Source organism: Notothenia coriiceps, unplaced genomic scaffold (assembly GCF_000735185.1).
Source record: "Notothenia coriiceps isolate Sejong01 unplaced genomic scaffold, NC01 NC01_scaffold00018054, whole genome shotgun sequence".
Taxonomy (NCBI): Eukaryota; Metazoa; Chordata; class Actinopteri; order Perciformes; family Nototheniidae; genus Notothenia; species Notothenia coriiceps.
This window is the reverse complement of record NW_011350755.1, coordinates 1-15,862: the sequence shown is the minus strand read 5'-3', so window position 1 is coordinate 15,862 and position 15,862 is coordinate 1. Positions and strand designations below refer to the sequence as shown.

General features: G+C 41.4%; 1 protein-coding gene across 1 annotated transcript; it reads right to left on the bottom strand.

Annotated features, from left to right (window-relative positions):
* Positions 1 to 315: 315 nt before the first annotated feature.
* On the bottom strand, positions 316 to 4,278 carry LOC104950800 (coiled-coil domain-containing protein 30-like; the record flags this gene model as incomplete). Its single annotated transcript, XM_010777365.1, has 9 exons — positions 4,151 to 4,278; positions 3,532 to 3,688; positions 3,145 to 3,216; positions 2,416 to 2,531; positions 2,212 to 2,336; positions 1,916 to 2,108; positions 1,228 to 1,320; positions 618 to 746; positions 316 to 453 (listed from the first exon to the last, which is right to left on the bottom strand). Coding segments are annotated over exons 1-9 (1,119 nt in total), but the record flags the coding sequence as incomplete, so codon positions are not given.
* Positions 4,279 to 15,862: the final 11,584 nt, after the last annotated feature.

Below are 15,862 nucleotides of genomic sequence, written 5' to 3'. Positions count from 1 at the left end.
AGTTACAGGTCTGTGAGAGCCAGAAATCTTGTTTGTTTGTAGGTGACCAAATACTTATTTTCCACCATAATTTGCAAATAAAGTCTTTAAAAATCAGACAATGTGATTTTCTGGATTTTTTTTTTCTCATAGTTGAGGTATACCTAGGATGAAAATGACAGGTCTCTCATCTTTTTAAGTGGGAGAACTTGCACAATTGGTGGCTGACTAAATACTTTTTTGCCCCACTGTATATATTTTTTTACAACAGCAACAATCTAACCCTGAAGAAAGAATGCTTTGTTTCATCATGTCTGAGCTGAAAATGGCACATACCTTTTCCTCCAGAACTGCTTTCTCCCCCTTGACTTGTGTGAGGCTCTTGATGAGTGTTTTTCCTTGTTGGCATTCTGTCTGACGGCTGTTCACCTCCAGTCTCAGCTTCTTCAGCTCTCGTTCACCTATCTGCAAAGCCTTTGGTGTAGAGATGAATTAGAGTTCCTGTGTTGTTTGCGACTCTAACTTTTTAGTATTGTACTTTAAAACAAATACAACCGGAACTCTTATTTTCAAGATAAAATCTCTTTACTTCAAAATAGATGTTTAGCTGTGATGTTGTTATTGTTGTTTTTTTTTACCTCCTTGTCTTTTTTGAGTGCGGCCTGGGCAGCACTGAGGTCCACCTCCAGCTGCTTCCTCCAGTCCTTCTCCTCCGTCAGACGGGCCTCTAGAAGAGCCAATCTCTCCAGGCTGCTGTCCCTTAGGTGCTTCATACATAATGTATAGAGAGCATTAATAGGTTGCTGTTATGGAATTTGAAGCATATAAACTCTCTTTATGGGCCATCATCTAATCTACGCAGGCTGATAGTTAAAGTTATAGTTGGGTCATTAAAGTGTATTCTTATTTTTTACATTAACCATCATATGAATGGAAATGTGATAAGGAACTATTGCAAGAACGTGATGATACAATAAAACCTGTTTCTGTTATTCTGTTCAAATCCAAAGGAGATTTATTTTAGTCAAATTTGGGAACAGTTTTCCTTAATCGCTATACCTCTTTCAGCTACATTTATTGACCTGTCGAAGCTAATAGAAAAAATTACTTTATTTCAAATTATAAGCATTAGTAACAGCTCGTTGTGCTTTATTTGAACCTGTGGATTGTCACAAGTCTAAGTGTTTTGTCTGTGTTGTCACCCCACTGTAAAATGAGCACAGTGATATTGAGTGAGTGAGGTTTTACCAGCTGTAAGAAGGACTCGGTGGCTTCTTCTCCATTCTTTAACATTTTGTCTTGGACATCCTGCTTCTTCAGCTCTGCCTCCAGCCCTTTGATCTGCAGAGACAAGTTAAGATTATTACTCACTCAGCCATTAGAGAGATGATGGTTCACAATACTGTTTGAGTAATTCTAGTCAACAACTGGCATTAATGAATCTCAAATAAATTATGATGCCAGGCAACGGGGCTAGATCTACAGGAAAAACTCAAACTTTCTGAGGATGACTCATACATTTCCGAGTAATAAAATCAGGTTCTCTCAGAAATTAGAGTAGTAAAATAAGTTTAAAAAAACTCCAACATTTAAGAGAAAATGCTTGACGTGGTGGTGGGATGAGGTTGATCCTGTTCTGGAAGTGAAACATTCTCTTCTAACACATCTGTCATTTCATAAAGAAATCTGAGCTTTTACTTGCAATTTTACAATTTTGTAATCTCAGTGAATAACCCAGATTTCTTTTAGAAATATTACCCCCTTCCAAAAGCTCTGTGGTACAATTTGTTCCACCCTACAATGGCACGCTATCAAACACGCCATCATACTTTCCACAAGTAAAATACTTCTAAGATTCCTTTAATTTAGTAAGTAATCCATACAACCCTCCTGCAGTTAAGAAAACGTTTTTTAGGAAGTGTGTGCTTTTCATTACCCTCCTGTGCAGTCCCTCCAGCTCCCCCTCGTGCCGGTGCCTCTCCCCCTTGCTGGCATTCTGGGCCTCCCCCAGCAGCGCCTCCAGCTCCTCGTTCCTCTCCTCCAGCTCTTCCTGTTCCTTGCGTATCCTCTGGAGCTGCCGTTTCAGCTCCTTCATCTGAACAAGCCTGTCTTCCATCGCCTCATGACACCTGACAGAGAATAACAATGGTTCAAGTCAAAGCAGTATAAACAGTCTAAACGAACGTCAACATTATTTAATCGCTCGGTTTCCCAGGCGGCAGTTATGTATACCGTTTGTGCATGTTATCTTTTTCTTCGGTTGGCGAGCAGGATAGATTGTTTTGTGGTTCACTGCTGAAGCTCCTGTTCTTTTCATCCTCTTTGGTAACATCTACGTCTGTGTCATGTATTGCCGACTGGACAAACACAACACCAAATAATGTCAAACTTCTGCGACAACATAATAAGTTATTTGAACAAAAATAATTCAAATACCTTGTCCAAGAGATTTCTCTTCTCTGACTCTAAAGTGTGGACTCTCTCCCTCAGAGCTCTGTTCTCAACATCTAGTTTGTCATTTTGCTCTTTGGATCGCTGCAGCTTCATCATGTCTGTGAAGGGAAAAACTATGACGGTCAACATCAATTGTTTTCAGTCTAGTTTTGCTATTTACTATGTGAAGTTATGAATTCACATAGTGTTTTATTTGTCCAACATTTGCTTAGAAATTAGTTTGAGATGCAGGTTTAAAATGATTCTTCAGTCCTTAAAGCGAACTGTACGAAACATTTAAGCTTACATTTGGTGAGGGTTGAATACAGAACTTTGTGCATTTGTCAAAGTGAGATTGTTTACTTATATATTAAAAACCAACATGATCCAAGTTCATAATTCAAGAACGAGTAAGAATATGAAGAAAATCAGGTAGCTTCTAAATCAGTAACTTGTATCTAAAATTATTATTACATTTTAAATAATTGTAATACATGTGTGTGAAGAATTGAAATTAACCTAAATATAAATAAAGCAAATAAAAATGTTATATTTCGTCGTTTTTTTGCAGAAATCTGTAATATCCAAACTAGTTGTTCAACCCTACAGAGTCCTATAAACCCACCATTTTGAACAACTCTCCTCCAACAGGGATTTTCAAACAGAAAAGAAAAACTCCAGAAAACCTAAACTAAATGGACATTTTCAAGATCACACCCAAGTCTATCTCACCACAGTGTTTCAGTTTGTCCACTTCCTTCCTCAGGTTCTCTACTTCTTCGAGTGTTCCCTGGAGCTCAGAACCTGAGGTTATAAGCATATTTTTTGTTGTAATGTAATGCCTTTCAAAACATTTATTTTTACAAGCTCCTAATGAATTCCTGTACCTAGCTATTACAATAAAAAAAAAGGTATGCATTAGAAAAGGAGGTTGTTATCTTGCATAACCAAAACATGTTGAAAAGTATTCGAGGCAGACATTCAAGCTACTGTATGTGTGATTTACACATTATAAAAAAATATGACAAGTCAATGTCATCATTTGTATGTTTATAACAATAATGTGCACAGAACATTGCAATAGTGTTTAACATAGGCTTGTTAGTGTTTGCGCCATACCACTTGGGTCCAGGTTGTTGTTCTTCGCAGCATCCAGCTCATTGGTGAGTCTGCGGATGTCCTGATGAGCCATTGCCAGCCTCCTAGACGCCTCCTCAAGGTCCCGCTCCAGCCGATGGCGCTCATTTCGCTCCTGGGAAACCTGCTCACTGTGGGCCTGACGCAAAAGAATAAAGTGTAGTGGGTAAGAGTGGGAGGAGTGTGGCAGCAGCGAAGATTAATAGGTTGACGGGAGAAGCAAATGGCCCAACATGCTGATGTGATAGACATGCATTCAGGCGTTTCAGATTCATCATCATCATCGCTGGCCTGGAGAGAAGCAATAGTGTCAACATTCACCTGCATAGAGACACCAGTGGGACAAAAAGTACACATGCTGTCCCGTGACATGCCGTTATTTTTCAAACCACATCGAGCACACATAGATGGTTAGAAACAAATATTGACAGTCGTGTTTCTGAGATAAGCAGTGTCCTCTGCATCATAGTGGTCATGCAGATATCAAGGCACATTATCAGCATGGAACATTTCATAATGTGAAACAAGCCAGTGATGTCCTCTTTATCATTACACCAGTGTTAGTTACTCAGTTAGTATATGCCTTAAGGTGGAAACCTACAGGTGTAATATTGTGTTTGCTCTGACCAGACCTGCGCAGCCCAAACAGCTTCTTCCATGGACTCTGGGATGAACACTGCTGAGAGGAAAGACCCATGTGTGCAGAATCACATTAGACATTACTATCACCTGGTATCCCTGTCTTTTAAAGCAGGGGTTCCCAACCTTTATTGTGCCAAGGACCGGCAGATACATTAAAAAAAATGTGCGGACCGGTTGTCAATTTTAACTGATTTGAATATTTACTCACCAGCAGGTGGCAAAAGAGGCTAATTGTATTTAACAGCCTGAAGAAATACCAATATGCATCCAAAACATATTAATAACGTTTAAAACCAGGATACAATTAAAACAAAAAATTAGGACCGCTTTACAAATATTAATATAATATATAATATAGGTGGCAACAGTGGCTGATTGTATGTAACAGCCTGAACAAATAATATAACAATATGCATCCAAAACATATTAACAACGTTTAAAACCAGGATACAATTAAAACAAATTAGGACCACTGTACACATATTGATATAACTGAAATGTCAGGGAGACCCCTGGGCTTGTTTGCCAGCCATAATAACGTCATACCGGGGCGTTCGTTCCGGTGCACTCCGACAGCATTTAGCACTACATCGAGATTAAGATTAAACTAACTTCTTTTGGGAACACCCACATACCTATGGAGTTGGCCAGATGTGTGTAAATTACTGTTCATGGTAATTTTAAAACAAATGCCGTTGTTGGACACACACAAACGCACCGAACAGACACACACACACAGCGGAGCTGAGCAGAGCACATACACACAGACATCATGCGCCTTTGTGACCGGACATTTCCTTCATACAAGGAGTAATAGGGGGAATAATCAGGCCATTCAATGTGTGTGTGTGAAACGTAGCAGCCTGCAGTGGGGAACACAGTGAAGGCGGGTGTGTACGCGCTGGTGCTGCACTTCTCAGAGGCTGCCTCCTGATGCTGCAGCCATTTCATGAAGTGAAGGAGGTTTTACAAATAAAAAAAATAGCTCTACACCCCTGGCCGCAATGTCCTTAAAATGAAGTCCGAGTTCGAAATATATCTCAAATAATGTATGCACTGCCATTTCCCCACATAAACATAACAGTCTGCGATTAAACGGTTGTCTCCTGTGTGCTCCACTTCCTATTGGCGCACCTGTAACTTTCTCTGTGCACGAGAGCCTGAGACCTTATGCTAACCAATTTTGATTTATTTTGTATGTTTTGGATAAAATAATATGACTGGTATAGGTGCGAAAATAAAAATAAAAATTAATTTGATAAAATATTTTAAAATATTTATAATTCTGCAAATATTACAATAAACTCACAGCTATTTGGCGGCCCGGCAGTAACACCTCCGCGGCCCGGTACACATTTTGAATTTGCCAATGTGTTGAATTAGCATAATCTATGCAGCCAATTAAATAACTTTTTTTTAAATGGGAAAAATACTGGTGTGTGCTTTATTTGAAGGGATGAAAAGCAACGTTTTTAGCTGTTTTATTTGACTTGTAGGTATTTTTATTTTGTAATGAATCTAATCAACCAGGAGTACGAGCTGTGGCAGTTTGATAATAAATCTGAAGGAGCTGTTCGTTTTCAGAGGGAAGCTGGATAAAAAGCCACTCCATCAGGAACTGAAAAATCGTCAACACCTGCAAAGTTAATCTTTTATTTTATTTCGGATCAAGGTAGTTGAATTAGGCGTTTGGATTATCATCAGTTACACAGTTACCTTTTCTTTGGTTCCTGACGATGTAATCACATTACATGTTATCTGTTACGCTCCAAGAATGGTTGTTTTTTAGTTGTTGTACACAGAGGCCAACAACAGGCTCATATTTTTAGATGCGGTAGTTTATATGGCACGGTGTTCCAATTCCATCATTTTGCAGTAGCTCTCAGCTTTTCTTGCCATCATCAGTCACCTGATCTGCACACATGTACCTCATTATTTTTAATCAGCCACTCTCTATATGCACCTGCCCTTAACTCCTCACACACAGGTCAGGTTTGTGCAACACAACTTTAGTGATTCAGCCCTTTTTTGCCTGATCATGCTCATAACATGTATTTTGTTTTTCCTCTTGATTCCGTTTTGCTGACAGCCTTAACTTGTCACACGGGTGATTTTTGGCTAGTTGTGGCCCTTTGCACATCTTTCCATCAATTCATTAATTAAAATCAAAAGAAAAGTGAGTTGCATTACACAGTAATGAATAAAAGATATCCCAGTGTCTATTGCATTTGCCAGAGTGAACTCAATATGATGGGGATTATAATTATCAACACAATTAATCTCAGTCCTAGTCCTTTAGCTTTACAGTTGCAGCTAAAGCATGCATATATAAAATGATCCAAGCATGTTGAAAGTTGCTCCAATAAGCATCCTTCTAGAATGCAGAGGATGCAGATTTAAAAAAAAAAAATGTTTCAGTTAAAGTTAATAAGCCCATGAGTTAAGTCACATTTTAGTTTCCTTCTACATGGATTTGAGAGAGGTATGCGAGGATGGAGGAATTGTATTTTTCACTCCATGATGAGAAGATTCCTTGAAATGGACTTCTCAACTGTCATCTCAAAGTGTTTAAAGTAAATACAAATATGATGACTATTGCTCCAATATTAATTATTATATATTAGCTGTCTTGATTGATAGAACTGACACCACGGTTCAAGTAGACCACAAGAAAAAAAAACGATAGCTATAAATAAAAAGCTACTGTATAGGCTCATTAGTTTGTTAAAAGAACGGAGGTAAAGTGAGCCTGACATGTTTTTCAATCTCAGACTGATGTTATTGGACTAATGATGAAGTATTATGCACAAGCAGCCGCTTCTGTAATTAAATGCCACAGTCTGATGAGTTCTGCAGAAGATAAGGAAGGATGCACTTTGCAAGTCTTTCATTAATTTAATTAGAATGATACACTTAATCCCTTTGTACCTGTCCATACCGTAATGTGCTATTGAACTTTGTGCGGTAAAGTCCTTTGTTTATAGTTGCATTGAGATTTGTCCTGCCTGAAACAGCAGGACGAATCTAGCGTCTGTGATTTGTGCTTCTGTTTAGTCTGTCCTTACAGCTGTTAGACATGTTTCTTACAGTAATTCCCCTCTGAGACACAGCTTTTACCTACACAGGGATGTAAACCCATGTGAAGTACATTCCATTCTGTTAAAAAATATAATAATGTGTGCGGCGATGTTTTTTTACATATAATATGATATATGGCATTAAAGCTAACTTTTCTTGAGAGACAACTGCTCATTTGCAGGTATATATTTGCATTTTGTGCAATACTATGTCATGTTTATATGCTTTATTTTTCTCATACTGCCTGTGCTGCAGCACCTCTTTTCACCCTCTGTCTAAAACCAGAGCCCAGTCTGCACTGATTGGTTAGCTGGACGGCTCTGTTGTGATTGGTCAACTGCTTAAAGATGTCCCGCCCCCTAGCCTATCACGTACAATGTGTTGGAGTTTTAGCCAATAGAAATGCGAGTGTTACACAGTGATGTCACTATGTTATAGAGGTAAACAAAGGAGTCCAATCGAGGCATTTCCGGCAGGGGGTGTGTTGGAGAGTTATAAGGATATGGTGATCTTCTGTGATCTGAAACAGAATTACTTTAACTGTTTTCCAATAGTTTTCAAAATGTGGAAGTTGTGCGGTTTCTTTGGAATAAACAGAAGAACTAGGTTTTTGGTGTGAACAGAAATAGAACAAGTGCCACCAGTAAAAGCTGACTAAATGTGTTTTAGTTTAAACTGCATTGAATGTGTCAGAAAAAGGCAAAAGATTAAACAAAGCAAGAGGCTGTTAATCCTGTATTCAGACTTCATCTGTTCACTTATCACATGTCCAACCACCTGAAACATCATACTTCACAACTAGTCTTTTTTGTTCAAAATGTTATACATTCTCAGGTCATAAAAACAATAAAGATCACAGCATGAAGCTGTTTGTGTGTGTGTGTGTGTGTGTGTGTGTGTGTGTGTGTGTGTGTGTGTGTGTGTGTGTGTGTCTGTGTGTGTGTGTGTGAGAGTGTGTGTTTTATTTGATACCCAGTGAGGGAAAGAGGCCAGTGGGTTCAGTGTAGCAAAGAACATATTTAAGATACAAACACGACACTGCACTGCATGAAACCTGCAAGTTACACAAAGATCCTTCTAACAAATATTTTGTATAGTGTGGTGCAGTGTGATGACGTATTTAGTAGGCCTACACGGAGTAAGCATAGCAAGCGTTCAAACACACTTTAATAATATTCAGAAGATTTGTACAGCGGGATAATCTCTACATATTAACACAATTTTCATGCTTTCTGCAGCGTAACTAGAAGTTAAAAGCTAAAGTTCACCTATAAAAACAACATCACAGTCGCATGTGTTCACCTCAGCACCGCTAAGCTAAAGGTGGCTAAAGTTTGGCGTGATGATATTTAGTTATCTCACTCATTTAGTCACTTATTAGCCTTTTTTAAAACACGATAAGGTTTAACATTCATGAGTGATGTATTTAATGATGTTTTTGATGTCATAGAATATAACGTGAAAATCTGTTAGACTTGTGATAAGCACAGATCTTATATCAGGCATCTAACCAAACACACGAAAAAAAACGTTGACTTCATGATAAGGGAACCGGATTTGGTAAAAACTAATTTCTGGGTTTAGGACTCATTAATGCACCACTCTGTAAAACAGTTGAGATTCTAGACCATCCCTTAAAGAGAACAAATGTAATCCCTACATATTGCCAAACACCATGAAATGATAATTACATTTGACCTACAACAGAAACAGCACACGTCTCCATTCTTAACTACAGATGCACGGTCTTACACAGGAAAGATGTTCTCATTATTTGCCATCTAGTTGATCTACTTTTTAATTTGTCATTTGAACACAAAGTATGCAGACAAGAAGAATACTGCTAGCATTAGAGTCAAAACACATGCACACATATATTCCGCACATGGCAGTGATTATCAATAGAACATTTGGGAATTCTATACTTCATATTCAGACCTAAAGTCCTAATGTCCCTCAACCTCCCCGTTTCAACTTCCTTTAACCCTTGCGTCTGAATAATTTTGCTTTAATTTATGCATTTCTGTCCAACGGCCAACATATTTTGCTTTGCATCAGTGGAACCTGATACCTGAAAAGGGAGAATGCATACAGTATACAGTATGTGGCACAGTATGTGAAATAACACTGTAGCTCAGCAGGAACATCATCTCGTTTGAGAACTGCAATGCTGCCAGGATTGAGGGGTTCCTGAATTGCTCTGAATTTTTTTAGCATTTTGAGACTTGTTCTTGTTATCAGGCCAGTTGGAATAACAATATGATGATTTATTCTTGTTTTTTCATTTTGTATAACTCACTCTTACTCGGCCAAATGCTTAAGGTATAAATGTGTAGCTACATACTGTTTTTCCTCTCGCATGATTGAATCTACTTGGCATAATGTAGGCCATTGAAAGGTCTCTGTTGGGTTAGCTATGCCAATCTGGAGTTTCAGCCAAGTGTGAAATGGAAATTCTCTTTCTGCCTCCTGAGGCCCAGAGCATTTTACTCAGACAAATGACACTTGTAGGGGGGCGTCCCAACTCAGCAACAACTCAGCAAAGAAAATATGTCCAAAACCACAGCACTTGTTATTCATTTAACCTGAGAAAGGTGAATTGCACTTTATCTTCTTGTGTGAAGCTTGAGAAAATATATGTTTTTTTTTATCTTTTCCAGGTCCCTTCCCTTTACAGGAGGTATTGCAAAAACCAGATGCTAAGCTGCAAAACCATTTAGACCTGCTTCGTCTTGGCACTCAAATAAATGAAAAAGTGATCCAGAATCCTTATTTCACGCTCCTGTAAAAGTCAATGTGTAAAATTCAACTACTTATTATCAGATGTTATTATTCTGGAACCACATACAAATTTAGACAACTTGCGTTTGCACAGACCACACAAACTAGATAACTGACAAGTTCCATTTTAATGGTCGAATTAATGTTTAAGAATTAGCAGGTATGATCGGCAAAGTTTGTAATAATTCAAAGCTTGAATTGATTAAACTGTCTGTGTCTGCGAGAAGCTGCTACCTTGAGGTTTCTTATTCTGCTATTTTTTAATAACAATTAGCACAGAGTTCAGCATACCTGTGCATTTAGCCATGCTGAAGGTCGGAACTCTGAGTCATCTGACAGTGAACTCAAATATTTGTATAAGTGACTGTCATCTGTATTTGTATTATAATAATACTATTGACAATATTAAAACATAACTATGGTGTCTCGGTTGAATCTATAGATTACATAGAATAATAAATAGAAAAGCACACTAACTGGGGAACAATGTGGAGCATTTAGCAGCTAAAGAGACATATATTACCCTCAGTAGATGGTGGAGACCACAAACAGAGCTAAAAGAGAGAATTAAATTTGACTTACATTCATCAAGTGGACCCAAACACAACTCCAAAGTAATGCTCTGTGTCTGCTAGAAATAAGAAACTAGCCATATCAACACAAAATGTGATTGTATCGGTTTGAACAGACTACTGACCTGTCATGGATAAGCACATGGGTTTGATCTTTGACCCTGTTGATCAGTTGCTTGTGTTGAAAGCAGAGAGCAGTGTGTTGTGTCAGACTGGACTCGTGGGGCCTGTAGATCCATGTGGAGCCTGGATGAACTCAACAGAGTTTGACCTTAAAGTGTGGACTGACGTGTGACTCTCTGTCATCTGTGTGAGTCCTAGCCAGTTATCCTAGTAGTACATGTCCATGTGCATGTGAGTGTGTGTGCGTTTCAGTGTTTCAAACTTTGCTTTATTCAAGCGGTAACCTCTGGTCCTGATAAGTGAAGCCAATGCAAAAGTGCCTAAACGCTGTATTCTGTCTACTGTGAGATATTGCATTTAAGAATGCGAGAACACAGCTTTCTGGTTAGAAAAGGGGCAACCATTTCCAGCCTAAAAAGTAAAGTCAAATGGTCTTTTGAGCTTTATCGAAACTACTCTAACAGTTTAACTATTCACATTTCAAAAAGAATAACAAACAAGTATAACAGTCACATTTGAAAATACATACCAACACAAAGAAGTTAAAATGTCAGCAACAGCTGCAACAGCTGGACAAGAAAACGTCTATTTAGGAGGTTTATTTAAATTTCCAAAACAAAAGTAAGAGTAGTTGGTAAATGATTCCCCTGCACTTTAGTTTATTCAACAGAAAAAAGAGGCAGACTGATGTGGCTGAGTTCCAGTTATTAGATTGGACCCCCGGGGGTCTGTGATTTACTGAGTGAGCTGTCAGGCCCATATGATGGTTCTGTTAAACAAATATTTTCTCTCTCTGCGTGGGGACAATAGGTCAAATAAAATACACATTTAAGAACGATTTAGGGGTTTAATTCTGGAGTGAGACAGAGAATATTCGTGGCAGAGGCAGTGCTTACATATCTTACTTAATACCATAACGTAAAAACACATATGTTAAAGTATAGAAGTATTATCAGCAGAAACACGAAAGATAAAGTACTTGTTGTGCAATAAAATATCATATTAATATATATGATATATGACATTACCAGACTGTTAATACTAAGACGTCAATTTACAGTAAGACGAGCATTTAAGAATTGTAGCTAATGTTTTCAGGTTCATATTTGTATTTTGTGTACTGCAGCACCTCTTTTCAACCTCTGTCTGAAACCAGAGCCCATTCTGGTCTGATTGGTCAACCGCTTAAAGATGTCCTGCCCCTTAGCCTATCATGGGCAATGTGTTGGAGCGTTAGTCATTAGAAGAGTGAGTGTTACTTAGTGATGTCACTATGTTACAGAAGTAACAAAGGAGCCCAATGGGAAGTGTGTGGGAGAGAAACTCCCTCTGGAGAGAACTTGTAGGCTTTGAAGACCGTTTACATGCACAAAAACCTTTATAACAAACTACAGGAAAAAGGAGAACCCCAAAAAGTAATAATAGCATAGTAAGTTAATAATAATAATAATAATAATAATAATAATAAATTCTATTTATATAGCGCTTATATTTAACACTAGGGAGCATTAAGTATTAGTCCATACGAAGATATTTCTGTCTAGAACAGGGATTAGTGTGGAAAAACAACGTCCTAATTCTGGTCCCAGTAACACTCATGCTTACAGAAATGAAAGACGTATTTTGCTTTTAACTGATATGAAACTCCTAATTTCTTACTCTTTGATTGGTTACTTCAGCATCATGCTTACCAAGTTATTTATTTTAAACTATTTTAAACTGTTGGCTAATAACAGCTTATCCTAATTGTGGTCAATAGGAGTAGTCTGAGTCTTCACCCATGCTGTGAGAAAAAGTAAGAAACTATAAGACTGAGGATCATAAATAGAGAGGTTTTGACTGCGGTGACGAGGTTCTTGCTTTATTGGGCAGCACAGAGCCGTGAATTGCTACAGGAAATATGTTTGAGAGCAGACTGAGCCACCTCTTAATGGCTGTGAACGGTTAAAAAACTACAATGTGCTAAGTGTGTCTGACTGCACAGGAAACCCTAAATCTAATATATGTGACACATGAATATGACTTTCTGGTCGTATTCACACACTAACGATTTGAATACCTAACCATTTTAGTCAATTGACACATGGACAAAGTTGCGATCTTCCCTATAAATGGACTATACCAGAGTTGTCAACTTCTTGTAATGAAGCATATAATTCCTATTTGGATCCTTAGCTGTAAACTTTACTGTCCAGGTAATCATTGACTAAATAAAAGCATGTCGTAACCTGGTTCTGGTCTGTCTTGTAGTAGGCGGGATCCTGGAAGGTCGCCAAAAGACCTGTGAAGGTTCCCACACGGGCAACGTTTTGAGACCTGTGTATACTTGGTTTCGGTGCTAATAATGTGTTCAACCTAAACCCTGCTCTTTCCGTCCCTCTGTGAGCGGAGAGGCTCACAGTGGCGCCTGAACAGGGACAATCATGTCGGAAGGAGAAACCCCGCTGGGTCAGGCCCTCCAACGTCTCGCTCACATGCAGGAGACCACCACAGCATTACAGCGACAGCAGAGCGAGGCTCTGCTCGGGATCGCCTCGAGCCAGCGCGAGGACCGGGCTCTCCTACGGGAGCTGCTGCAGCATCCGGCCGCTCGGGAGGCCGATCCCGCTACCAACCCGGCCCGACCGCCTTCAATTGCCCTCCAGAAATTGACGGCAGAGGATGATCCGGAGGCATACCTGGACATCTTTGAGGGCACAGCGGCAGCGTGCGGGTGGCCGGAGGAGGAGTGGGCAGCGCGGCTATTGCCTCTGCTATCTGGGAGTGCGCAGCTAGCCGCCCACAGCCTGCCAGCAGCCTCTCGGCATGTGTACCGGCATCTGAGGAAGGCCATCCTGGACCGGCTTGGCAGCACGCCAGAGGGACATCGCCGCCGGTTCCGGGCCCTCCCCTTCGAGGACGCTGACCGGCCCTTCTCCTACGCGCAGCGGCTCCTGGATGCAGCGAGCCGCTGGCTCCAGCCGGGGGTGCGCTCCGCTGAGGAAGTCGTCGGGCAGGTGGCGCTGGAGCAGTTAATCGCCGGCCTGCCATCTTCGACGGCGAATTAGGTCCAGTGCCATCGCCCCGCCAACCTGGAAGCAGCCGTCGTCCTCGCGGAGGACCACCTCTCGCTTCCCCGGCGGAGCATGAAAGAGGAGCCCCGACCACCGGCCTTCTCAGCGGGCAGACCCGTCCCAGCCCCAAAGAGGAGGTTTCCTGGAGCAGCTGCCCTTCCCTCCCCACCGCCACACGGCCCCAATACCACAGCCCCAACACTTCCCCCGCAGCCCCAACACTTCCCCCCCAAGCCCTACCTTACCCTCCTGTTTTTATCTCTCCCCAGGGTCCGGCCTACGCTTCTGGTCGTCCGGCACCACAGGGGGCTCCTCAGACGTCAGGGCAGGATTGCTGGCGGTGCGGGCAGCCCGGCCACTTCCGACGGGAGTGTCGGACAGCTGGTTCGGGTTGCGGGATCGCCAGTTGCCTCCCCCGATTTGGAAGGGACGTACCATATACCGGTATGTATACAGGGGGGTACACACCAGGCTCTGATGGACATGTAATCAGACGATGATCCATCAGCGCTTGGTTCGGCCTGGGGCTTTGATTGAAGCATCGTGGGTGAAGGTTAGGTGTGTGCATGTGGATAATCACCAGTGCCCGGAGGTGACGCTGGAAATTTCTTATAAGGGGAAAAAGCATAGAGTCAGGGCTGGAGTTAGCACTCGCCTTACGCACTCTCTGATTTTGGGAATGAATTGGCCGGGGTTTGCTAAGCAAGCGGGGGCTATGCAGACCCGGCGTCATGGGCGGGCCCCATGGGGCCGGGCCCGCCCATCCAGGATTTGGGCCCGCCCATTCAGGATTTGGGCCCGCTGTTTTAATCAGGGCTGAATACAACATTTTAATTGTTTTATTATTATGTTTATTGTTGTTATTTGTAGGGCTTTGTCCTAATATTTATTCTTAAACTATGTTGAAAGATTAGTTTAATATCATTTTTTAATTTTGCAAGGAAATTCTGAATGAAAGGCTGCGCACGAGACTGTTTTTTTCGCTGGTTTGAGTGGTGTGGGTTTTTGAGCGAGATGTGGTACAGCAGCCTGTCAGTTTACTCTTGCTAGGTTAGTTTGGCTTTTATCATTTATATTTATCTGCAACAATGGATATCAGGAAGTGGTTCATGAAAGGAATATGGCAACTCAGCGCCAGATGCAGGCACATTAGAAGACATCAGTTACGTTACCAACGAGCTAGCAAGCCAGCCAGGGACGAGGGGAGGCTGGCAATCAATTATATTTTGAAGAGAAATTAACTCTCAAGCCGGCTCTCTCACAAACTCCGGCTCTGTGCCCAAGCAGACGGCTGCACACGCTCTCTGCCTCGCTCAACATAAAAGCACGTCGTAACCTGGTTCTGGTCTTTCTTGCAGTAGGTGGGATCCTGGAAGGTCGCCAAAGGACCTGTGAAGGTTCCCACACGGGCAACGTTTTGAGACCCGTGTATACTTGGTTTCGGTGCTAACGCCTGTGTTCAACCTAAACCCTGCTCTTTCCGTCCCTCTTTGAACCCTGCGGAGAGGCTCACAGTAGTTTCTTATTTTTCCTATTTTCAGCTTTTTAATAGAGCTCGCCTTTTGTTACTTTACCTTTTTTAGTCCTCTTACTGCATTTGGGTCCCATTTTTCCCCAACCCTGACAGTACAAACAGACCAAGTATGGACCCAGCAGTAATTTTTGAGGATGCTCAAGATTTTGTGTATTTTTGGAGGGTGGAGGAGGGCTCCTTGTAAAGAGGCTCAGGAGGCCTCTCTTTCACATGCATGCCGGGAAGTGGCAGATAAGCCCGACTGGGAAGCTCACTGCCAGAAATGTTGAGGACATTTGTGACTTCCCCAGACAGTCTGCATGCCTGCCTCAAACCCCGTGCCCCAGCAGCCAAGCGACCGGCCCAAGCCCAAGCAGCCTTGGTTCCAGCTCCAGTTCTGGCCCCAGCAGCCATGGTTCCAGCTTCAGTTCGGGCCCCAGCAGCCATGGCCCCTTCTCAAGTCCCTTCTCAAGTCCCTTCTCTAGTCCCTTCTCTAGTCCCTTCTCTAGTCCACTCTCAAGTCCCTTCTCAAGTCCCTTCTCTAGTCCCCT